This window comes from Notamacropus eugenii, chromosome 1 (genome assembly GCF_028372415.1).
Source record: "Notamacropus eugenii isolate mMacEug1 chromosome 1, mMacEug1.pri_v2, whole genome shotgun sequence".
Lineage (NCBI taxonomy): Eukaryota > Metazoa > Chordata > Mammalia > Diprotodontia > Macropodidae > Notamacropus > Notamacropus eugenii.
Genome location: NC_092872.1, coordinates 39,319,141 through 39,346,066, shown reverse-complemented (window position 1 = coordinate 39,346,066; position 26,926 = coordinate 39,319,141). Strand labels below are relative to the sequence as shown.

General features: G+C 36.6%; 1 protein-coding gene across 2 annotated transcripts in view; it reads right to left on the bottom strand.

The window, feature by feature from the left end:
• Positions 1-3,792: 3,792 nt before the first annotated feature.
• Positions 3,793-26,926, bottom strand: part of PLGRKT (plasminogen receptor with a C-terminal lysine) — a 60,697-nt gene continuing 37,563 nt past the window's right edge. For both annotated transcript variants that reach the window (XM_072597250.1, XM_072597241.1), the window contains exons 3-5: positions 8,768-8,898; positions 7,218-7,327; positions 3,793-4,895 (exon numbers count right to left, since the gene is read on the bottom strand). In XM_072597250.1, the coding sequence (XP_072453351.1) occupies positions 4,774-4,895; positions 7,218-7,327; positions 8,768-8,898 (363 nt within the window). In that variant the 3' untranslated portion in view covers positions 3,793-4,773. The remainder of the gene's footprint in view (positions 4,896-7,217; positions 7,328-8,767; positions 8,899-26,926) is intronic.

Here is a 26,926-nt window from a genome sequence, read left to right as displayed (position 1 = left end):
GAGTAGGTTTCTAAGAAGTCATCTGTGAAATGGGGATTGTGCCCGCTTCCCTCCCAGGGTCATTGCGAAAGAACTGCTTTGTATAATTCAGAATTCCTTGTAAATGGGAATCCGTAGGTAAGTAAAACAAGGTTTCTTTCTGAGCAGCATGGCTGGAAGTCCCTTAGAGCTGCAGCCCCAGACAAAATCCTCTCAGTATCCTGCCAGATCCCAGCAGGAGCAACAAGCACCAGAAACTGTCTGGAAACCACCTCCCCCCCTCCAAGGACAGGGTAGTACCATAGTTCATCTATGGTACATTATGGATTAAAGAGGTTTCTGAGGGCTTTGGGGATTTATGTCACTTGTAAACATAGTTCCTGCTAAAATGCATCTCACTCTATGGAGTACTGTAGCCTATAAATTACATGAATTTAAAAGTCCTGGATCATCTTAGCAGGAACTATGATCACCAGTGACATAAACTCCCAAAGTCCACAAAAGCCTCTTTAATCCATGTTAAGACTGCTCTATAGGCAGAGGAATCTAAATCAGTCTTCTCTTGGCAAAACTTTGAAGTTGGTCATTTGTCTTTGTTGTGTAAAGGCACCCCCATTCCCCTTCAGTTTTATCACTTCCCCCACCTAGTACCATTCGACTTGCTCAGCTCTACCAACCAAAATGGAAGAGGACCAGGCTTAGCTCACATTTTAGCTAACATTCAGGGGTTCTCAACCTAGGATCTGTGAGGTTGCTTTTTTTAAATATGTTGTCAACTGCATTTCAATAGATTCGATTTCCTTTGTAATGCTTTGAATTTTATTTTATTTATTTAAAAAGTTATTTGGAAGACTTTACATGCTTTACCAGACCACCAAAGGTATCTATAACACAAAATGGTTAAGAACACAAGACTGGGACCAATGTTTACTCTCTCCTGGGTATTTGTATTTTTAAGGTTTTTTTTTTTTCTAATCATAAAATCAAAGAATTTATTTCCAGTTTTAGGAATCCTAGACAACAACAGAGCAAGCAGTGAAGATACTTATTTGAGGGGAATGGGTGAGTTTCTCTGGTCACAACCAAAAAAAAAAGAGGTTACTTTGCTTACAAATGAACTTTTTTGGTAGACAAACTCTTTTATAAATTAAGAGAGATACATTTTTTTTAATCTAATGGTTGCCTGCAGTTTAGTACCATTTGCTAGATTTTGCATAGCTAAATATTTGCTAATAATTCACATTTATATGAATTTAGTGTTCACATAATTTTCCTCATCACAACCCTGTAATATAGGTAGTAGTATAGGTATCATATCCATTTTACAGATAAGGAAACTGAGGCTTGGAGAGATGGCATAATTTACTCAGGGTCACACAACTAATAAGAGTATAGCCTAGACTCAAAATCAGGACTCTGTGTCCAGTACTCTTTAAATTGTACCATGCTGTTAAATTTTGAATCTCCACATTTGCCTAGTTACTCTGTCAAGCACAAAAAACCAAAATTGAAATTGGACAGCAGCTAACAAATTACATGAATTTAAAAGTGCCCCAACAGTTAGCACTTCTTCCACTGATGTAGTTCAGAATTCATTTATACCTTGATAGCCTTGGTAATGCTTGTCTATATCTCACCATAAGTCCTTCAAAGAGACCCAACTTTGATTCTTTTAATATTTTGTTTAACAACGTACCCTTGGTGGAGTTGTCTTCTTTGCCTCATTCTCATTACATGATCAATATTTCTCTTTTTCCAGTTGTACATATCCTTGATCATACCATTTACAGGATTTTTCTTATTCAGTCTACTTAGGCCTACCATCAACCTTTGTCCTACGGGTCATTGCACCAGCAGTGATTCTTGATTTCTTCTGAGTGTTCCATGTTGTCCTATATACACTGAAGATTGCAAAGGTCTTTTTTAAAACAGTAATCATTTAAATACTGGGCTACTCTGAATTGGTCTATATGCAGGGCTGGGGAACCTGTGGCCTTGAGGCCACATGTGGACTTCTAGGTCCTCAACTGCACATTTTGGATTCAGAGTGACACTTGAGGATCTAGAGGGTCACATGTGACCTCGAGGCTGCAAGCTCCCCACTGCTGGTAAAATTTGGATAGAAGCAATTACCAGGATTGCAGTTATATGTGCAATTTCATTTTCATGAGTTAGACCAGAACTATCCAGTCATGGTAGTAAAGCAGAAAAATATCTCTGTATCCATTCAGTGTGGTTGAGTGTTTCCCCATGGTTTGCATCCTACTAATAAATCTTATGGATAGATTCGGTGGAGGGCGGGGAGCAGGGAAGGAGCGGAATTACTGTTGCTCAAGATTCAGGACTGTCCTAACACATTCAAATTGCTTTTGGAATGAGTAAATGGAAGTATGGGCTGCACTGACACTTTCAGGGTTTAGTTTATAGTTTTTAGTGGATGAGAACAATGACACGAGAAGAAATGACATAATTTCTACTGTAATTTTGCTGGGAGACATGTGTAGGAACTAATTATCCATATTTCCACTTGTTTAAATTTTTGGACAGTGGAGAAATTCTAATGAGAATTACCACTCTTCCACAATTTTAGATTGTTTTCATTCTTCAGAAGTAGAAGGGGCACTGCTATTTTTAGACTCTGAGTGGTGATTAGTCAATATCCATTTATGAACACCTACTATGTCCTATTGGCCAACAAGTATTATCCATTAAGCATCTGCAGTGTGCCAGGTCCTGTGGTGAAAGCTGGAGATATAAGGAAAATGCTTTTAAAACCGTCTCTCTCCTCAAGAAGCTTACACTTTACTTATGAAGACAACAGGTAAATAATCATACATAAAAGGTATGTTCCTCAGCAAGTGGAGATCAAGCTATCCCAACTGGCAGACAACATGATGATTTACTTAAAATAGTGGTCTCGATCCATTACACTTCAGGAAAAAGAAATTAGACTTTCTATTTCTAATTCTTTTTTAAAAAGAAATTAAGCTTAGTTAATATTGAACACATAAAGATTTTACAAAATAATCCACGTTTGTTTCTTATGTCAGACAGTTAGATATTATATATGGTTCCCAAGGTATTCTGGGAAAAGAGGAGGTGCTTTCAATACAGGGGAATATTATCCTTACATATTCATTCATTTTCACTGTACTGCAACCTGTTGTAGGTACATGGGTTCAGCACAACAGATTTCTAGATCACTTATTTTATTGACTTTTAACGAAGTGAATAAATGACTTGAAAATATTCCTGCAAAGAAACTGCAGATTGAAAGTTATCCTTACATTGAAAAGAGTGGTGGAAAAATGACAGTGCTGAGCCTTATGCTTGGAGTGGGAGTTCTCTGTTGACCACATTCTGAGGTAAAAACAGAGAGAATCTAACTAGATAGGACAAAAATAGTTGGTCCAAAAAAGGGAATTATTAAGATTATCTTAAAAATATTTTTATATGCACTTTGGTTATGAACCTCAAACTTAAGAATATATTGTGCCTTGAGATATTATGACATTATGATTAGTAAGACATTTAAAAACTAAATTTTTGTATCTGAAAATGATGTGTGTCACCTATAAAACTCTCAGAGTACAGAATGCTGAACCCTATCAGTCAGGAAGACCTGAATTCAAATCCTGCCTCTGATTTTTACTAGCTGTGTGACCCTGGGCATGTCACTTAACCTCTGCCTGCCTCAGTTTCCTCATCTGTAAAATGAGGATAATAATAGCACCTACTACAAAGGTTTTGTGAGGATCAAGTGAGATAATATCTGTAAAGAAATTTGCAAACCTTAAAGCACTACACCGATGGTAGATGTCATCATCACCTTTATTATATATTATTATTATCTTTGCACACTTAGAAAAACTAACAGCTTGGGAACAGAATTTTCTAACCAGTTTAAGAATGAGTTTCAATGGGTTTTGAAGCCTGTGTTAAAAATATCTGCAACATCTTTCAAATAATTTGCAAAAACCATACACTGACATCGGAGAAGACAAACATGTGCTAGCTAACAAAATGAGCATCTTGATTTAATAAGATAATATACTATGTCGTACTTCCTCCATTTGGATCTATGCATCATTACAAAGTATCTTTTTCAGCCATGGCAGCCATTCATCAAAACCAACTGTCAAAAGAGCTTAGAACCAGACTTTCATATGACCCTATCACAAAGTGTTCAACCAAATTTTAAAAAATAATAAAGTATATTCAGTCATATAGATGTCCCTAAAATATTATTGATAGTAATTCCCCTGAATAATAGTAGGAACAAAAAGTTTTGGCAGGGTTAATAAATAAAATAAACATTATTTTAAAAATATTTATTCTACCTTTTTCACATTTCTACTTTAGATATGTTTTACAATGTATATAACATATTGGTACAGGAGTACATGTATAAGCTTTATAAATATATAAGTATGTGTATACATACATATATATGCATATTGAGAGTGCATGTTCAAATCTTTTTAATGACAAGTACACAATTAAAACAGTTTTGAAGTCACCAATTTATTAAGACCCAGCTGGCAACTGGGATAGTTGTGAACCATATTAAATATTACCATACGTGTCAGCACACATATCTGAAAAATGTGAAAAACAGAACTGTTGTCCTTGAAGTAAAAGGTAGGATACATTTTAGACATGATAAGTTTTAACTTTTTTTTACAAATCACATTATATCCAAAATATTGGTATCATTAAAAACAATTAAATAAAAAACGCTATGATTCAACCAAGTTATTTTTGTGCTTTAAATACAGCCTAGTGAAGTTGCCTTCATTTTTCTACAAAGAATTTGCTCTGAGCTTTTCTGGACTTTTCCACTGTTTCAAAAGTGATCATTCCTCTTGGCAGCTGCAGCTTGCTGCTTTCTGTATCCAGTATGTTCTCTGCTTCACCTAAAATAAAGCATGGGAAAGATCTCAAAGAAATTCTGGGAAAACTTGATGGCCAGAGCTTCTGGTTTGAATCGCGGAAACAAAACATCATCTCAACGTTCTGAGTCTCAATGAAGGGAGTAGATATAATACTATATACATATAGTATTATATATATATATAGAAATATAACGAGATAATCTCAAAGGTGAAACCAGCTCCAAAGCCAGCTGGGAGATAAACTTCTTCAAGCTTAGATGGGAGGTCCTTAGACTAAGTTCTGAAGTCTGACTCCTAGCTAGACTCGGCCATCACTTTGAAAACCTATCCTCCAGAAGACAAGGAGGTTCTGGTACAGGCCTTTGGCATATTGCCTCAAAACAAAATGAAATGTTCCATGACATATACTATCCAATAAAAGGAATAACTTTGGACAACTGCCTTTTTGCTCCCATGAGCCTTGCACTAAAGGTCAAGATAGTCAGAAATTCCTTATTTTCATTCTTTCTCTTCTAAAATCACCTTGAGGAGAAAAGAACTGTGCTCCAGTAGAAGGACCACTAGATGAGAAGGAAGGTTAACAGGTCTGGATTTTGTCTCCCTAGTGTGACCTTCAGTCACTTAGCCTAATTAAGATTCAGAACTGGAAAGGCACTTAAAGTCATTGAGTCACTCCTTAATCTTTCTCTTGTTTTGCTTTTCTTGAGTTATTTCAATCAAGTCTAAATCTTCATGATCCCATTTGGGGTTTTCTTACAAAGACCCTGGAGAGGTTTGCCATTTTCATCTCCAGTTTGTTTACAGATGAGGAAACTGAGGCAAACAGGGTTAAGCGACTTGCCCCCATGTCACACAGCTAGTAAGTGTCTGGGGCCAGATTTGAAGATGAACCTTCCTAACTTCAGATGTGGTACCACATAGCTGCCTAGACCTTCATTTTACAGGTGAGTAAACAGGCATCCAGGAGGATTACAGTGATATGTAATGACACAGGGATAACCAATCAGCAGAGCTGGGATGTGAGTCCAGGTTTTCTGACTGTAGGCCTACTGCACTACTACTGCACTTCTGTCCTCCACTCTGCCTCTCTGGCTCCTAGTTGCCTCACAGTAGAATGAAGGGGTGGGACTAGAATGATTTCTATAGTTCCTTCCAGCTCTAAGATGCTATGTTGCTTCTCAAGAAAGCACTGTGCTATCTTCCATTAAAAACTCTACAGGGCAATGCTATCAATTCCTAATAATAAGACTGATGATAGGGCATTTCATAAATGCTCTATCCAATTTTTTTTTTACTGATTTCAGTTCAATTACTAAATTAAATAGGATAGTTCAAAAAAAAAATTACACAGGTAGTCATGACCACTAAAGGCCATGCTTCAATGTAACATTATAATATACATACATACATACATATACATATATACTCATATACATACTTATATACATCCTAGTATGTCCTAAATTTCCCAGAAAACTAGTTTTCCTGATGGATATTAATTAGGTAAAGGCAAAAATTGTATTTAATTTACTGTTAATTGCCAAGATTTTATTTTTTCAAGGTTAAAAACTTTTATTCTTTAAAATACATAGCTATAATAAATTACTTTTAAAATATCCATCTCCAACCTTGTTCCTAGAAAATAAACTCCTCCTTCATTACTCACAAAATTCAATTAATGTGGTAAAATTAATTTGACATGTTTTTAGATAATGCATTATTTTTATGAGACAGTGTGGGTTCAAAGCTACATATAAATGAGACAGTTTAATCTTAGACTCATGAGATCTCAAGTTGATGAGCAAGATGAAACTGAGTCCGTGATGTAAATGGGATTTAATATGAGTACAGTCATTTTAAAATCTACACTCCATTGCTCATACACATAGTGCCCAAATTATGAACAGGCTGTGTTTCAAAAGTATGAAAATCTGTTGTCTGGAACTTGGCCATTTTCCCAAAGGCTCAGTGTCATAAAGGCTGGTTAGCTTGCCAGGTCAGCACACCAAAGCCTAATTAATGAATTACCTCTAGCCTCTAACCATCCCCAGCTAAGGGAGCGATAAGGGGATCAGATTGAGGCAGCAGCCATTGCCTGCCAAGGGGCTGGGGTAGGGGGTGTACAGTCAAGGTCGTTATCATTTTGGGTAGCAGCTCCAACTCCTGAAGTAGAAGCAGCAATAGAGCTTCCTTAAGAGGAGGGTAGCAGCACTCTTGATGGGAGGAGGACAGTCTGGCCTTCTTACAAACAGGTTGTTCCCAATCATGAGTTAAGAAGAGGGCTGCCTGTACTAAAAAGGAAATGAGGCTCTAGAAGCATTCATTTATCAGGGATGTACATACCTTTCATCCTCTGCAGCAGGGTTCCATAACCCATGTCATATTGATAAGCAAGGACAAAGCTTAATGGAACAACAGGAAGGAAGAGGGCTGGTTTCTTATTTTTAATTGCTCTGTTCAAAGAAAAACAAATATTAAAAACCATTCTTTTAATAGGAACAAATATCTCTATCCTCTCCTAAAAGATTCATCTGGTTGCTAGAAGAAACACTCTGTCTCAAATGAGACCATAGATTTTTGAAGGATAAGTAATTATTGCAATAATAACAAGGACTTTCACATTCAGCCTTAATTTTTAACTAAACAATTCCATTTATCTCTAGCATCAACATAATTAAGGAAACTTACACATTTAATATTTTAGAGACAAGTCTGATCTCTTACGTACACTACCTTTGTGATCTACATGTGTGTCTTCTAAAGAGAAAAAAAGTGTCTTCCATGACCCATCACGTAAGGAAAAAAGCCCATTTCTGTCTAAAAACCAACATCATTTCTGCTTCACTTTTGAAGAGAACAGTACAAAAGAGTGATGCAGTGAATTCTGGGATGACTCAATTGTCATGGCTGTAGAGGGCTACTGGGTGTATGTGTGGTTCCTCTTATACAACTTGCAGCAATAATGAAGATGTGTAATAAGGACTCTTCTATTTCTGAACAGGAATAAGACATAGTTTTCTCCCATTCCTAGCATGTCTTTGAAGACTTTTCCTTCTTGACTGTAAGTCACCCCTGTCTCTAACTTACGAGTTGGAGAATAATGAAAGCTAACCCAAATGACGTGACTATCCTGGTTCTAGAGTGTTGTTAATAAACTAACACCAATAAAGGAAAAGGAAAGGACAGGCAGAACCATAGATTTAGAGTTAGAAAGATGCTGGGGGTCCTTCTCGTTCAATCTTCTCATTTTCCAGATGAGGAAACTGAGGCCCAGGGAGGTTACATGATTGATCAAGGTTGCACAGGTGTTAAGTATCACAAGCACTCTTTGTGCCCAGTTCCTCTGACTTAACAATGTTCTTTTCACTTGACTACACACTCCTCCATAAAGATCACATACAAAGAAATATCCTGTAAGGGACTACTTTGATTCCATATTCACTCTTTGCAATTATATTCTACTTTAGCCAATTTTGTGATAATGTGATAGTATGCTCCCATCTTTTTTTTTTATCACTATCTCATCATTGTGTAGAGGTAAACCTGAGCTCTTGAAAGTAAGCCCTCCTAAGCTAAAAATGCTTCTAATACTGTCCTTATAATAGACAATGTTTCTATCATCCAAGAACCAGCCTAGCTGAGTGTGTATCACTCAAATGTTGGCCATCAAATGATTAATTTTTTGGTCACAGACACTCACAAACCTGTATACCAAGTCATGGAGGTATTGCAATATGTATTGTGGAGGGTGTATCTACAATGCTAAAACTGGAGTTCTTCTGAATATCTGAAGTATAGTAATAACAAAGGGAGAGGGAGAAGAAAATATTGGATATTGGATGACTTTTTCTGATCATAATATAAACATTCTAGGTAAACAGCAAACAACACACCCAGCTGTGAGACCAATAGTAGCAATGCCAAAAAATGTTCCAAAATATTTGAGGAATTCTCTTGTCCCAGCGATCTGCATGGCCATCTGCCTTTCTCTCATTTCATTTTGCAACGTTAACTGCCTTTCCATCTGAGGAGAGAAGCAAAGGTAATGTGGTTATTTAGCTTTTAAAATGAGGGCAACTGTTAATGCTACTAATTTGAAAAGGATATTTTGGGTCTCAATTCCCTTTTTGTCATATAATTCCTTTATTTCAGCATACTTCACTGCAAACTCCCTTAAGTAATCCTATATTGAAATGCATTAAATCTAATTATAGTTAATTACATAATGCCTTAGGCTAGGAAGCTAGGTGGTATAGTAGATGGAGTGCATAATAGTGCCTACCTCACAATGTTATTGATAATATTTGTAAAGTACTTAGCACAGTGCCTGACATATAGGATAAATACTTATTCCCTTCCCTTTCACTCTTAATCTTGGAAGTGATATCTGCCTTGATCATGTAGACAAAGGAATACTGAGATTTTGCTACCATGCTCTTAGGTTACAGCCATAGAGTACTGGGCTCCAATTAGAGGCTAAAATAACAACTGTACAAAATCTGGTGGGTATAGAGAGTTTAATAGTTACAGTTATGTAGTCTATTGCTAGCTCATCTTGGAAGTGCTCTTTCAGATCCACCCAGAGTTTAAATCAATATCCATTTCCCCAAATGTCCCAAAGTCCACGGTATATCTCTGAAATCTAGAATCATCATGATTTACAGTGGAAACTTTCTGAATGGTTCATCATATTAAAATGATGTATATAAAGTATTTTAAGAGGTTATGTAATATAAAGTGTACATGGGGCAGTAAGTATATTCAATCCTTATTAAGAATTAAAGATTCGGGGGTGGAGCCAAGATGGCGGAGTAGAAAGACCAAAAAATGCAGCCCATAAAATACCTGTAGAGAGGGACTCTCAACAAATTTTGGAGCAGCAGAAGTGGAGAACAACAGAGTGGAGGAGATTTCCAGCCCAGGGTGACCTGAAAGGCTGACAGGAAAGGTTGGTTGCACCAGACAGAGAATGGAGCACAAAGCCCAGCCCAGCCTTGGCCAAGCCACACGGTGCAACGAGACCCTGGGAGGAGGACACCTCAGGGGCAGAATCTCCAGTCCCAGTAACAGCGGGTCTGAAGATCCCTCAACCCACAGGCGCCAGGTTTTTTCAGCTGGCCAGGAAGGCCCATAGCTCCAGCCTCAGGCAGCAGCCCACAGAGGCCACATCAGGCAGGCAGCAGCAGATCTCAAGGCAGCCCCTACAGCAGGCCGAGACCATTGCTGGATCGTAAAAACCCCTGGGGGCACTGAGGGAGGTGGTCTTTGTCTCGCACTGAATGGTGGCCCTGCCTCCACGGTTTGACTGAATCCCACCCCCACACCCCCAGTGCTAGCTTGGTGGAACTGGAGGTCAGGTGCCTGTGGAGAGAAAACTCTGCTAAGATTTTGGGCACAAAAATCCTTCCCTGCACCCAGACCAGTACACGCTTGATTATGCCACCTTAGAGGAAATGAGATCTTACAGATTCCCAGAGTATACCCTACTCTTGACAAAGGACCCAAAAGACAAGCAATTGGTTGGGAAAATGCCCAAAAAAGGGGAAAAAATAAGACCATAGAAGGTTACTTTCTTGGTGAACAGATATCTCCTCCCATCCTTTCCGATGAGGAAGAACAATGCTTACCATCAGGAAAAGACATAAAAGTCAAGGCTTCTGTATCCCAAACATCCAGAATAAATATTCAATGGTCTCAGACCATGGAAGAGCTCAAAAAGGATTTTGAAAATCAAGTAAGAGAGGTGGAGGAAAAATTGGGAAGAGAAATGAGAGAGATGCAAGAAAAGCATGAAAAGTGTGTCAACACCTTGCTAAAGGAGACCCAAAAAAATGCTGAAGAAAATAACAGCTTTAAAAATAGGCTAACTCAATTGGCAAAAGAGGTTCAACAAGTCAATGAGGAGAAGAATGCTTTAAAAAGCAGAATTAGCCAAATGGAAAAGGAGGTTCAAAAGCTCACTGAAGAAAATAGTTCTTTCAAAATTAGAATGGAACAGATGGAGGCTAATAACTTTATGAGAAACCAAGAAATCACAAAACAAAACCAAAAGAATGAAAAAATGTAAGATAATGTGAAATATCTCATTGGAAAAACAACTGACCTGGAAAAGAGATCCAGGAGAGACAATTTTAAAATTATGGGACTACCTGAAAGCCATGATCAAAAAAAGAGCCTAGACATCATCTTTCATGAAATTATCAAGGAAAACTGCCCTCAGATTCTAAAACCAGGGGGCAAAATAAATATTGAAGGAATCCACCAATCACCTCCTGAAAGAGATCCAAAAAGAGAAACTCCTAGAAACATTGTGGCCAAATTCCAGAGTTCCCAGGTCAAGGAGAAAATATTGCAAGCAGCTAGAAAGAAACAATTCAAGTATTGTGGAAATACAATCAGGACAACACAAGATCTAGCAGCTTCTACATTAAGGGATCACAGAGCTTAGAATATGATATTCCAGAGGTCAAAGGAACTAGGACTAAAACCAAGAATCACCTACCCAGTAAAACTGAGTATAATACTTCAGGGGAAAAAAGTGGTCTTTCAATGCAATAGAGGACTTTCAAGCATTCTTGATGAAAAGACCAGAGCTGAAAAGAAAATTTGATCTTCAAACACAAGAATCAAGAGAAGCATGAAAAGGTAAACAGCAAAGAGAAATCATAAGGGACTTACTAAAGTTGAACTATTTACATTCCTACATGGAAAGAAAATATTTGTAACTCTTGAAACTTTTTTCAGTATCTGGGTAGTTGGTGGGATTACACACACACACACACACACACACACACACACACACACACACACATACACACACACAGAGCACAGGGTGAATTGAATATGATGGGATCATATCTTAAAAAAATGAAATTAAGGGGTGAGAGAGAAATACATTGGGAAGAGAAAGGGAGAAATGGAATGGGGCAAATAATCTCTCAAAAAAGAGGCAAGTAAAAGACTTTTCAGTGGAGGGAAAAAGAGGGGAGGTGAGAGAAAAAAACATGAAGCTTACTTTCATCACATTTGACTAAAGGAAGGAATAAAATGCACACTCATTTTGGTATGCAAACCTGTCTTACAATACAGGAAAGTAGGGGAGAAGGGGATAAGCAGGGTGGGGGGGGATGATGGAAGGGAGGGCAGTAGGAGGAGGGAGCAATTTGAAGTCAACTCTCTTGGGGAGGGACAGGATCAAAAGAGAGAATAGAAGCAATGTGGGGCAGGAGAGGATGGAGGGAATTATAGTTAGTCTTACACAACACAACTATTATGGAAGTGATTTGCAAAACTACACAAATATGGCCTATATGGAATTGCCTGCCTTCCCAAAGGGAATGGGTGGGGAGGGAGGGATGGGGAGAAGTTGGAACTCAAAGTTTTAGGAACAACTGTTGAGTATTGTTCTTGCAACTAGGAAGTAGAAACACATGTAATGGGGTATAGAAAGTTTTCTTACCCTACAGGACAAAAGAGAAGATGGGGATAAGGGAAGGGAGGGATGTTAGAAGAGAGGGCAGATTGGTGATAGGGGCAATTAGAATGATCGGCATTTTGGGGTGGGGGGAGGGGAGAAATGGGGAGAAAATTTGGAACCCAAAATTTTGTGGAAATGAATGTTGAAAAGTTAAATAAGTAAATTAAAAAAAAATAAAAAATAAAATAAAATACATTAAGTAAAACATAAAAAAAAAAAAAAGAATTAAAGATTTAAAACTTTGGATTTTAACTCAGCCATTGATCTAACATATGATCTTGGTAAATAAATCCTTTTTGTGTATTAATTTAATAATATGCAAAAAAAATATGTGGAACTTTGCACAAATCATATTTTCTGTTCCACTATTTCCCTATTAATAAGAGGGAGATTGTTAAGCTGCTGCCTAATTTCCACACAAAGTTTAGACATTTAATATATCTGTGATGATCTCTGAGAGCCTGTAGTCAAAAAAAATTAAAATACAAATGCAGAGTTTTCCATAAATAATGAACTTTAAGAAAACTTTTCTTAAAGGTATAATGTAAATTTAATCAATATGAAACTTTGTTAGCTTTCTCACCCCTTGGTAAATTTTATTTAATTATAGAAAAAAATATAGTCACCTATCATTATCAAAGAAAACTAACTCACAAACTCTATGTTAACACAATTTTGTAATGATTAAAACCAATGGAAAAAACAGATTAAGTTATTAGCCCACCAATTTTAATCCTGTATGTCAGTAGAACCTAAATTTTCATGCCTTATTATTGAAACATTGCCAATAACAACAAAAAGATGAAAAGAGAATGTCTACCATAAATTCCCTTAAGAACATTTAACCCAAATAATGAAGTAGCTAACTCTTTTATCCCATTGTGACCTTATTTTACATAAGCACAATGAATGTTTTATATAGTAATAATTTTCCCACTTCTATTGCCCAGAGGATTAGTGTTGATTTACCCTGGGAACAATTTGAAACTAAATTGTTCCTTATTGTCTTTCAACTATGATGATCTTTCTGTCTTATTTGATGCTAGATAATAAAAATAATTGCAGTTATGTGATAGCTTGAGAACAAAGTAAGAGGGATAGACTTAATTAAAGATAATTGCATACAGTAGGAGAAACTATGTTCTCTCCACCTTCACAAAGCTATTACGTAGGATTCTTTCTGCACTGAACTTTTGCTCTTCAATTGGCCCAATTGAATTGATTATGAACAGCCACTGCTGCTTGACTGCCATCAGTAATTGACCAGTCTCTTGAGTTTCCAAAGTGGCAATTATGCAAAGGCCCACAGACCACTTATTGGAGCATCCAAATAATGAGGTTTCATTTTGGTACATATAGCACAAGTGTGATATTGCATACAAATCTTCATTGCAGTTTGTTAACTGGAGCCCATGTAACTACTGAGAACCAGCATGGCCCAAACAAAGAGGAATCAATTCCTCTCAATTTTTTCATCACATTAATCTTCTTATTTATGTCAAAAACATTTAGATGTGATGATGAGCCATTCCTCTATTTACCCAATAGAGCAAAAACAAAAGGAAAATGTGTATCTTTAGCTATAAATAAATTTTTAACTTTTTATTTAGAAAAACGAATAGTTCACATTAACCTTTATTTGCTCCCCTTCTTCAAGTACATAAAAAGTACTAGGAGAATAGGCAGAATCCAAATAGAAGCAAAAATTCAAGTTTTGGGTGGAAAGAAAGATAGCAGTTGGCGTGTGACATTTTGAATCGTACTTCCTACTTTCAAATTGTTCTATAACCCCTTAAGTAGCTTGGAAAGAGTCTGGGGAAAGAATCAAGTAGCAAATTAGAGCTTTTAAAAAGGAATGTAGCATCCTTCAACATCATACTACAAAACAATTACATACAAGCAAAATAATAATAATGATGATAAAAGGATCTTGTGCAGGCTTAAAAAGTAAGAAGTCTACATCTTCCTATATATTGGGCATTTCAGATTACACCATCAAATCTAACAATATTTTCATAAGTCAAGAAATTATTTTATAATAAAAAGGTCTTCAAAAGGGCTGTGATTTCACTGGTATAGATAGTCCCTCCATCAATAGAGATTCAACTCATCTATGTTTCTGTGGTCTAAAAAATTAAAGAAACCATGATCAGCTGACCAAATATCTTGTATTAAGTTTCTCTAGAAGTCTTCAGGAGAAAAAGTGCCACCAAGTCTTTCCTTCTTGGTCAAACCTGCCAAAACTTATACTCCATTAATTTAACCTTTAGGAACTCTGCCTAGGTTATCCCCATGCTACGATAACTCATTGAAGGATGGCAGCAGTGAAAAGTAAAGTGTCACCCTAAGAAAATGAATAAGGATTTCCTATGAACAAGGATTTCCTATGGATGGGAAAAACAAACTATTCATCTTAACTTAAGAACTCAGTACTTAAAAAGATACTGTGGCCAGGGCAGAGCCATGATAGCAAAGAAAAGGCAGGGGTTTGCCTGAGCTCTCCAAAATTCCCCTCCAAATAACTTTAATTCATGTCTCAAAATGAATCTAGAATGGCAGAACTCACATAAGGATAGGGTAAAACAATTTTCCAGCCTAAGACTACTTGGAAGGTCAGCAGGAAAGGTCTGTTGCACTGAGGTGAGAGTAGAGCACTGTCCAGTGCAGGCCATGCCCCAGCAAGCCAGCAGCAGGCCTTGAGGGTGATTGAATCATCAGCTGTGTTGTGGCTTTCGGAGCTCACAGCTCATAGATGGTAAAGGGGCAGACGACTAGTCTAAGACTACAAGGGCCCCCTTGTTGGCACTGGGTGCAGGACTCTGTTGCGTTACCCATACATGGATCTAGGTCAGAGTTCTGGGTCACAGATCCAAGGTGAGGAGAGGCACTAGATCACTAGCATGCCAGAACTTGGAGAGTGGGGTACCTGGTCACAGTACTGGGGTAGAAAAGAGTACTTGTGGTCATTCATGGACAAGAATACAGGCCAGAAGAGTAGTAAATGCAGCTCTCTTTAGATCACACACCACCTTGAAAGAACTGAAAAACTTACAGACCTCCTCAGAACTAGTTTTTAAAACAGCAGAACAAAAACCTAAAGTTTGGGACAATGTCCCCTCTACCATAGGAGCAGAGTCCAACTTTAACATCAAGTTAAAAGTCAAGAAAAAGTTAAGAAAATGAGCAAACAACAACAAAAAACCTTGACCACAGAAAGCTGTTATGTTGACAGGAAGATCAAAACACAAACTCGGAGGATAACAAAGTCAAAAGTACTACATCCAAAGTCTTAAAGGAAAATATGAAAAAAGCTCCTGGAAGAGCTCAAAAAGCATTTTAAAAATCAATTAAGAGAAGCAGATGAAAAATGGGAAAAGAAATGAGAGTGATGCAAGAAAATAATGAAAAAAGAGTCAACAGCTTGATAAAGGAGACATACAAAAATATTGAAGAAAATAATGCCTTAAAAAAGAAGCTAAACAGTAAAACAAGCACAAAAATCCATGAAAGAGAAGAATTCCTTCTAAAGCAGAATTAGCCACATGGCAAAAGATGTACAAAAATTCAGTAAAGAACTCCTTAAAAAGTAGAATTGGCAAAGGAGGCACAAAAGCTCACTAAAGAAAATAATTCCTTAAAAATCAGAATTAGGCAAGCAGAAGTTAATGATTCCTGCAGACATCAAGAAATAATAAAACAAAATCAAAAGAATTAAAAACAGAAGAAAATGTGAAATATTTCATTGGAAAAACAACTGACATGGAAAATGGTTCAAGGAAAGATACTTTAAGAATTATTGAACAATTCAAAGGACAGAATCAAAAAAGGAACCCAGATATCATCTTTCAAGAAATTATCAAGGAGGACTGCCCTGGTATTTCAGAACCAGAAGGTAAAATAGAAATTGAAAGAATTCACCGATCATCTCCTAAAAGAGATCCCAAAATGAAAACTCCTAGGAATATCGTAGCTAATTCCAAAATTCCCAAATCAAGGAGAAAATATTGCAAGCATCTAGAATGAAACAATTCAAATGTCATGGAGCCACAATCATGATGACACAAGACATACCAGCTTCTATATTGAAGGATTGAGGGCTTAGAATATGATATTCTAATTACAGCTAAGAATCACCTATCCAACAAAACTGTCAGAAGAAAAAAAATGAACATTCAATGAAATAAAGGATGATGAAAAGTCCAGAGCTCAATAGAAAATCTGACTTTCAAATATAAGACTCAAGAAAAGCATAAAAAAGGTAAACAGGAAAAAGAAATCATAAGGGATACAAAAAAAATTAAACTATTTACATTTATACTTGGGAAGATGATACTTGTAACTCTTAAAAATGTTATCATCATTGGAGTAGTTAGAAGTATATATACATAGACAGAGGGCACTGGTGTGAGTTCAATATGATGGGATGATATCTAAAAAATAAAATAAAATAAAATCAAGGTGTGAGAAAAAAGAATGAACTAGGAGAGGGGAAAAGAGAGAGTCAGAATGGAGTAAATTATCTCACATAAAAGAAGCATAAAAGAACTTTAATGGTGGAGGGCTAACTGGAGAAGCTGGAGGGAAGAATGTTTAAACCTTACTTTCACTGGAATTGCTGCAAAGAGGGAATAATATACACATTCAGTTGGGTATAGAAATCTGTCTTAACCTACATGAAAGGAGGGCATGGATATAAGAGAAGGGGTGAGGCTGACAGAAGACAAAATACTTTTTGAAAATATACAGGGTGAAAGGAGAAAGAGAGTTGAATAAATGGGATGTGGGGGAACAGAATGGAGAGAAATACACAGTAATCATAACTATGAAAAAAATTTACACCAAATTTCTTTAGGCCTCATTTCTCATTATATAGAGAACTGATTCAAATTTATAAAAGTAAGAACCATTCTCCAATTGCCAAAAGCTCAAAGGACATGGGACAGGCAGTTTTTAGATGAAGTAGTCAAAGCTCTCTATGGTCACATGAAAAAAAATCCTCTAAATCACTATTGATTAGAGAAATGCAAATTAAAATAACTCTGAGGTACCACCCCACATCTATCAGATTGGCTAATACGATGGAAAAGAAAGATAAAAAATGTTTAGGGGATGCAGAAAAACTGAAATATTAATGTACTGAAGATAGAGTTGTGAACTAATTCAACCATTCTGGAGAGCAATTTAGAACTATTTCCAAAGGTCTATAAAATTATGTATACCTTTTGACTCAGAAATACCACTTGTAGGTCTGTATACCAAAGAGATTTTTAAAAAAGTATAAGACATGATGAACAGGATGCTCTCAGAAAAACCTAGAAAGTGAAATGAGAAGATCCAGGAGAACACTGGACATAGTAACAGAAATATTGTACAATGATCAACTGTGAATGACTTAGCTATTCTCAGCTATACAATGATCCAAGACAATTCTAAAGAACTTATGATAAAGGATACTATCTCCAGAGAAAGAACTGATAGAGTCTGAATGCAGACCAAAACATATGGTTTAAAACTTTCTTTATTTTTCTTGTTGTGTTTTTTTTGGGGGGGGGGGTCTATATTTTCTTTCATAACATTACTTATATGGAAATATGTTTTGCATGACTGCACATGTATAACATATCAAATTGCTTGCCTTCTTAATTAGGGGGAGGGGAAGGGAAAGAGAGAGAATTTTTAACTCAAAAAAATTTTTTAAATGTTAAATTTAGTCTTTATATGTAATTGGGGAAAATTTAAATACTGAATATATTATTAAAACATTTAAAAATATTGTGAAAGTAGAACTTCTAAGATTAAGAGATGAAAAAAAGTCAAAGAAAGACCTATTTCTTCAACCATTGTTTCAGTCAGTCAACAAACATTTATTAAGAACCCTTACGTTCTGGGCATTTTACTAAACAGTCTGGTATTACAAATAGAAGCAGAAAGACATTTCCTGTCCTCAAGGAGCTACCATGCTAATGGGGAAGATGATGTATAAAAGAGAACTGAAAAGCGTGGAGAGGCATAAGGACCTCTTTGGTCTGGGCTTTCTCCTAAAACTAGAGGTTCTTAAAGAAACCAACCAATCAGAAAGTGAGGCTACAGAGGTGGAGGATACTTCTAATTTGAGAAGTTGTGTTGTTTATCCTTCTTTTAAAGAAGACCAATGACCTCAGGAACAAGTGATGTCTTGACTTGTCCCTGAATTGGATTTAATTGAGGCAGAGTTGCAAAATCATCAGCCTCATTCTCTCTTCCAGAGTCATCTAAATCCAGTGGCAGGACAAAAGTCAGGATGATTGGTGACAGCCCAGGATGCAGTGGATGATCTAACATCTTCCATGTCTGACCAAGCTTTAACGGTGGAGTTTTAATAGCATTCCACAGTACCTGCTTTAGCTACTTTCATGGTCATTGGAACAAATTGTTCTTGTTCACCTATTCCACTGGCAGAAGTCTTCATATGCTTGAGGTAAGCATCTCCCTAACTCACCAACAGGTCTAAAGCCTGTAGGCTTGTCTCAACCTGGTTTAGCCCATATGCTGAGATGGTTTTACCAAGGTGTGGCCACTGTGCATGCTATAGCTTCCTGGAGCCACAGGTGAGAGTTGGGTGATAGGAAGACCTCAGAGGTGGGTGAGCAGTCCTGAAAAGGGCTCAGCAAACCCTCTCACCAGAGGTGCGAGTCATCCCTGAACACCCCAGTGTGATAAGTAGTCCTGAGCTGGAGTAAACCTCCAAGGTAAGGTTTCCATGGTATGGTATAGAAAGTCCTGTGGAAATGAGTAGTAACGTGTCCTGGAGAGTGATGAAGATGACTTATAATGATTTACCCTTAAAAACAACCACAATAATAAAAAACATCTGCTTTTCAAATACAAATTTTCCTCTACTCAAGATTTCAGCAAGCAAAAGAACAAAAGGTGCTTACTTCTAACCCCAATTCCTTGGTTTCCTACTAAGTCTGAGTGGTTTCCTTCATTTCTTCAGTCCTAGAAGCACGTGGGCGCAGGCCTCCCAGTGGGGTCTAACTTGTAGGTAGTAGCAAGAATGTTAGACTAAGAATCAAGAAGATTGATTGTGACCAGGGCTCTCAACTTCAGTATTCTCATCTGTAAAACGAGGGGGTTTTATAACTATGTCTCAAACCCCTGATTCACTAAATTTTTGCTATCCAAAGTTCTTACTTTTTAAAACTTATAAACTTAACAAAATGATTCCCTCCTTCCTGCTCCTTATATCTTTAGCTTCTTTCTTTTCCACAGTATGAGCACCCTATGTCTTGAGCTCCTGAAGGGCAAAGCCTTGGCCTCTGGAAGAGCAGTTGGAGGTAGTGAAATTTAGGTATTTTGTCAGTCTGCAGTACAGTCTGAGACAGGATAAAATGGACATCTCCACCACAAAAATTCACCAATCCATTGTTCATGCGGCTTCTCTGAGCTGAGATGCCCCTCTATTTAAACAAATACTACCTACCCTTTAAAGTCCAGCATAAGATCTTACTTCTTCCATGAAGCATTCCCTTGTTAGTGCAGCCCTCATTGTCTTTCCTTCCTCTAGACTTCTTATACTCTGTATCACACTATTGGCACACAATTGTCCAGTATCTACAACTATTTATCATAGTCTTGTTTCAAGAACTGGTCTGTAAACTCCTTCTGGCCAAGAGCTTCATTCAATATTCCTTTCACTGCCCCAGTACCTAATACAATAGGGATCATGTTACTGACTCAAAAAGTACTTCTTGGTTAATGATCAGTTTTGTTATTCAAAATGCATATCCCATGTAGAAATTAAGCAAAGTAAAAGATGAATGGGAACCACTACCTGGGACCTAAGATCATAGGATTTAGAACTATGCTCGGATTTAGAGAATGAGGAACAGAGTTGAAATTCAAATCTAGGTCTTTTGACTCAGCTTCCAGGGCTTTGCCAGTTTCACCTCTTTTTAGCTGCTTATTAATAATAACAACAATAATAGTATCTATATTGTGCTTTACATACTTAATCAAGCACCAACTGCTTTACACCTATTATCTCATTTGATCCTTAAAACCCTGGGAAGTCAGTGCTATTATCATCTTCATTTTACCGATGAGGAAACTAAGGCAGACAGGATTAAGTGATTTGCCCAGGGTAACACAGCTAGTAAGTAAGTATGCATGCCTGGATCTGAACTTAGGTCTTCATGATTCAAAGTTCAACACTTCATCCACTATGCTTAGCTACTTCTCTTAATGATGTGGAATCTGCCACCATACCAGTTTTCTGGTTATTACAAACTTCCTTGGTAAAGTCTTAGCTTGGATGGGTATACTTTGAAACACAGTTTCTACAGATGCAAATGTATTTTGAAAATAATAGGTAAGATTATTAGATCACTGTTGGATCAGAAAAATCCATACAGCCATGGCTACTGTATAGATAGACAGTTTTTAGCATAATTTAGATCAAGCTAATTCAAACCTTTAAATCAATGATTTCTCATCTAAACCCTTTTCCAATTTTTTTAAACCTCTATCTTGGGAAGAACTTACTACATTGTAGAATTAATCACTAAGGCATTTCTGAGAAAGGAAGTTTTTCCATATTCATGCTACCAAGCAGATGTCAGTGGTGGAATATTACCTCACTACTATTAAAAAGGCAACAAACTCAATTTCTTGAAAGTGAAACATAATAATTTTCATACATTGCTGTGTTTTCATTTTCAGAGATATAATGTTTCTACAGAAAGGTGAATCTAAACAAGCACTGGACAACATACTTTCCTTTTTTTTTTTTACTGTTTAATCTTTGTAAGAAGAAATTAATCTTCAATGTTCAATTAAAAATAAGCCTGAACAACCACCAAGAAGGAGGGAGATATGACCATAAGAGATAATAAAACTTAAGTTATGGTAGCTTTACCCAAGAAATATTTTTGTTCTAAACTACTTGGAATATTGTTCTTATAAGAGTCGCAATTCTATTTATACTATGGGTTATTCATACACACTGAGTTCTTATTGGGACTGAAATAATAATTTGTTATTTAATAACCAAGTTGGAATGAGAAACTTTAGTTCCTGATAACAATAGTACTTATGCTCATAAATCATAAGATATGGGGAAGAAAAAAAAAAGGAAGGAAACAAGGAAGGAGTTACTACTTACTGCATTTATTAAACACCTGTTGTGTTCTAGACACTGTCCTAGTGTCTATATTATAATTATTATCTCATTTAATTCTCATAACAACCATAGGAAGAGATACTGTTATTACTGAAATTTTACAACTGAGGAAAATGAGGCAGACAGACATTAAGTGACTTGCCTAGGGTCATACAACTTGTAAATGTCTAGGGCTGGATTTGAACTTAGTTTTTCCTGATTCCAGATCCAATATTCTATCCTTTGCCCCCCACAGTTGCCTCTAGGTTACAAAGGTTATGCATGGACTCTCTGCATAAGCATCTGATCTTTGGCAACAAAACAGTTTTAAGTAAAAGGTCTGTTATACTGAATCAGCAAATATTTATTAAGTACCTACCATATACAGAGAACTAAGTGAGGTACTATGAGGAATATTCTACCAAGAAGCATAATAGTATCCTCTTCCTTAAGAAACACGATCTCTTTGAGGAGACACTCTCTACGGCTCCCTGAGGATTGGTGGCCCTTATGGGAGCCTGAAGCTGCCTTTCCTCTGTCAGTTTTGTTTGTTCTCCGAGTACCTCTCTGCTCTGCTACCATTAGACACTGCCCCTCTGATGGATATTACATAGGAGCCACAGATCTTCCAACCTTTCTCAAGTTCACACCTGATCAAAAAAAGCACAAAGGAAAAAGAAGATGCTCTCCCTTCTGCTTCACCCCATCCTCTCTAAGAAGTCCTTCATTACTGAATTTTACAACCAGTTGACTGACAGAATCGAAACTAGCTTGTTGTTTTTATGTATAGTCCCACGGGGATACTAAGGAACAGGAGCATTCAATTACGTCAATTATTGATGCAAGTATTTTAAAAATATGTTTACTACAGTTCACTATAATTTCTCCTATCAGTGAAAATGTGCTTTAAGTATAAATAATTATAAGCAAAGATCATAATTTTACTTTGAAATAAAAACCTTATAATCTCTAGTATGTGTAAATTGTAGGGCAGCTAGAAGGCACAGTGCCAGTCCTGGAGTCAGGAATCCTCCCTTTCCCTGAGTTCAAATTTGGCCTCAGATACTTAGTTGCCATGTGACCCTAGGCAAGTCACTTAATCCTGTTTGCTGCCTTAGTTTCCTCATTGGTAAAATGAACTGAAAAAGGAAATGGCAAACCATGCCAGTATCTTTGCCAAGAAAACCCCAAATGGGGTCCTGAAGAATTGGACATAACTGAAAACAACTAAACAACAACAACATGTGTAAGTGTATTCTATAAAAGTGACAGCTTAGGTCTTTGAGGCATTCTTAAATTTCAGTCCTTTGAAAGTTAATAAACACAAGGTATTTCCTGTGCGGCAAAGCTGCTTTTATCCAATGAGTCAAAGTGCTTATTATCCTATCAAATGAATTAAGCATTTATTCACATCTGGTCTATTTTTGACTGATTGATACAATTTAGATGTTCTGATCATCTGGGGTAGAAATGGTTCCCTTTAAAGAGGAAAGTTACTAGGTTTCCTATTGGATATGAGATATTGGATACCAGGTAATATAGCTCTAATTTTCAGGAAGCTTTTCCTTACATCAAAACTAAATTTGCTTCTTTATAGCTTCTCCCCATTGTTCCCAGTTCTGCTTTCTAGGTCCACAAAGAACCATGGTTCTTCCATCTGATGGCCCTTTTAATCTTTGAGGACTGCTATCATGTTCCTTCTCAAGTATTTTCTTATCCAAGTTAAACAATCCTAGTCTCTTCTAATCCTTCTATGGCATGACTTTGAGAACCATCACCCTCTGGTCCGCTTCCTCCAGCTTATTTATAAGATTCTAAAAATGTAGTGCCTTGAACTAAACACAATACAGTTTTCACTTAATGTAAGTAGACTATTCTTCAGACCTCTCCCCATACTCTAAATGGTGCGTACAGCACAGGACAGCGGAACTACCAACTCCTTATTTCTGGACACTATGCTTCTCTCATTACAGCCAAAGATCACCTTATCTTTCTTGGGTGCCATTTTACACTGTTGACTAGATTGCTAAGAAACAAAACAAAACAAAATCCTAATCTCTTTCCTTGCAAACTTCTATCTAGCCATACCTCCTCCATCTTTCACTTATGAAGTTGAGATCTGAAGTTCCATTTTATTAGATTATTCAATTATTAGATTACGTCCAATGTTGCCACTTGTCAACATCTTTTTTAAATTTTAATTACAACATGACATTTATCCTCTAACTTTTTGTCTATAGCACATCTGATAAGCCTGCTAGGTGTGTCCTTATTCATTTCAGTGATTAAAACGTTAAACAAGAAAAAGTCAAATACAGAAATTGGGGGATATTCCAGTAACAACTTACTTTCAAGTTTGTAACAAACCACTATTCTTCTGGTTAAGTCATTTAACGAGTTTCAAACCTACAACTTCATGATGATCTAGTCAACATCTTACCATCTTTTCCAAAAGAAAACTGTGAGAGAATTTATCAAATACTTTGTGAAACTTAAATGAAACAACTTTGACTGCATTCCCTGATCTACCAAACCAGTAACCCTATCAATAGGAAATACAGTGAGTCTGGCAATGATCTATACTTGTGACGTCACACCACCTCTTTGTTATGACCATTTCCTTTTCTATCTGTTCAGTAAGCAGTCCTTTAAGACTGTAAAATGCAAACAAAAATTTTCCCAGAAATCAACATCAAATTCTTTGGTTTGGAGTTTATAAGATTCAAAAAAAGTTTGAATTTCCCCTTTTCTTCCTCTAATAACTCCTCCCAAGTCTGAGAACTAAAAGCCAAAAAGAAACTCTACAAATGTGTTAGTATATTTTCCCTAAAGAATAATTCCAAAATCAAGGCTATGGTCAGAATCAGCTTCTGATGCCAGTGAGAAAATCCTTAAAGTGTTCTTACAAATATATCCAGAATCAAAGTAACATTTATGGTATAGAACAAGTTACACAAAGTTCCTGTCCCTTGCTTACAACTATTACCACAAAGAGATTATTTCCTAAAAACACAGAACAGACTTTACAAGTTGAACTTGTATTCCCAAACAACAAATGAGATATGAGGGAGAGGCAGGAAATGAGAAGTAAGAAACCTACCAGCTTAACTCTCACTAAACAAATCATTATTAATTCACATAAGTGATATGAATATCAACTAACCTACATCTGCTTATGTTACTGGGGGTGAGGGGCGGAAGTAAGAAAGAAACCTATTAAGTACATGACATAATAACATAGACTTGACACTTGCCTGACTCCTAATCACCAATGCTCACACTTGTACAAAGCTGGAGAAAATTCTAACTTAAATGAACATAGTTGTTGATGAAAAATCCTCAGGTATAAACAGGTAGGTCCAAAGTTTTAATTGCCTTAAGTAATGCTTTGGTCTTTGAAGTGACAGACATTATGTCATGATACAAACCTGCCAACTACACAGTGTACTCCTAGACAGTATACTCCTTTGACTCAATCAAAAAGAAGCACAAAGCTAATCTAAGTGCAAATACCTAAAACTCCACTTCTAAAGATGTGTGTTAAATGTTCCCTTGAAGGCAGCACAGTAGAGGTAGAAAAAGCTTTGGTTATGTGAGTCCAAATATCTAATTTAAATTCCGGGCTCTCCCACCTACTAGCCAGTTAGCTTGGATAATTCAATTTTCCTTGCTCAGTTTTATCATCTATAAAACAAGAATTTAAAAAAATATTCTGTAAATAGGAAGTCACTGAGGAATTATTCTTTTCAATGAAATTCAGACATTTTCCTAAGACACCTGACAATGATAAGCATAGACCTGGATATTTCGGCTTACCCTAAGAAATTAGTATTTGGACAACTGTCCCCTTCAAAATAGTTTAAGAGTAAACAAGGACACAAAAACATCAAGACTGGTTGCCAAACCATCTACCTTATCTAATAGCAGAGTCTACCGATGATTGTTATTAAAATGCCCCCATAAGAAACTCTCTTAATTTAAAAATATGATGAAAATAAGTTTAGGAAATGAACTTGACAAATAGGTCTTTGGTTACCTCAAGAACTAACCTTTTATAGCCTTGGTTTCCCCATCTGTAAAATGAAAATGATGAACTAGGTGATTTTTAATGTCCTATTGAGCTCTAAATCTATGATCCTAGGATATCTGACTTATAAGACAGACCGTACTTATAAAAAGGATGGGCTTTTTATGGGCATGAATCGGTATGAATAAACTAGTTTCCAAGTATAAAGCAGTCATCTAATGTGTACCCTGATTCAGAATCAGACCAAATCATTCCCACTCCTATGTATAATTGTGTCATGGAAATCAGTGACAGTATCATATTAGCTTGCCAAATGCACTTCCTTGTCCTTAAAGGCAGAGAGATTTATAGGAATCTATCATTAGCAATATCTTTATTATCTTTATTAATTAGTGGGAAATAAGCTTCTCTTTTCAGTGACAGGGCACAGTAGGAAGAGCACTGAATTTGTAATCAGATGACCTGGATCTGAATCCAAATTCTATTATTACTTACTCTGTAAGTTTGGGTAAATCTCCTTCCTGGACAAGCCTTAGAGGAGAAATTCCCTATGATCCCCTCCAGCTCTAAACCCAGTGATTCTATAACTACTAAGATACTTCTGTGAAGCATTTCTCTCTATCAAATGACTAAAAGGAAGAGGCATATGGGCATACATCTATAATATTTCTTAATATTTCGCTAATGGAAAGGCAGAATAGGATAGTGCATGGAGAGCTGGCCTGAAATAAAAAAAAAAAAACTAGATTCAAGTCCCATCTCTGTCACATGCTGGCTGTACTATCCTCAATAAGTCACTCTCAGGGCTTTAGACTTTTAGCTCTAGAGACTTTTAGTTCAAGAATTCAAGCTCCATAGAAGGTGCCAATCTGCTTTGGTAGAAGGAATTTCCTCATCTGCAAGTCTCCTCTACCAATAAAATCACAGGATCAATACCTAGCCATATTCCACTAAAATAAATATCTAGTGATAGGTTGCCCCCCCATAACAGTTATTACGTACTTACTTTAACATTTGGGTCTTTTTTTAATTTAAGTTACAAATTCTCTCCATCCCTTCTACCCTTTCCTATCCATTTAGAGAGTGTATAATATGACGGGAATTATACATGAAGTCATGCAAAATATTTTACATATTAACCATGTTGCAAAAAATAATAAAAAACAAAAAACATAAAGAAAAGTAAAAGTGTATGCTTCAATCTGCACTCAGAGTTCATCAGTTCTCTCTCTGGAGATGGATACCATTTTTCATCATTGGTCCTTCGGATCACTGGCTTGATCAGAGTACCTAAGTCTTTCATAGTTGATCATCATTACACCATTGCTATTACTGTGCAGTGTTCTACAGGATCTGCTCACTTCACTTTGCATCAGTTCATAAAATTCTTCCCAGATTTTTCTGAAAAC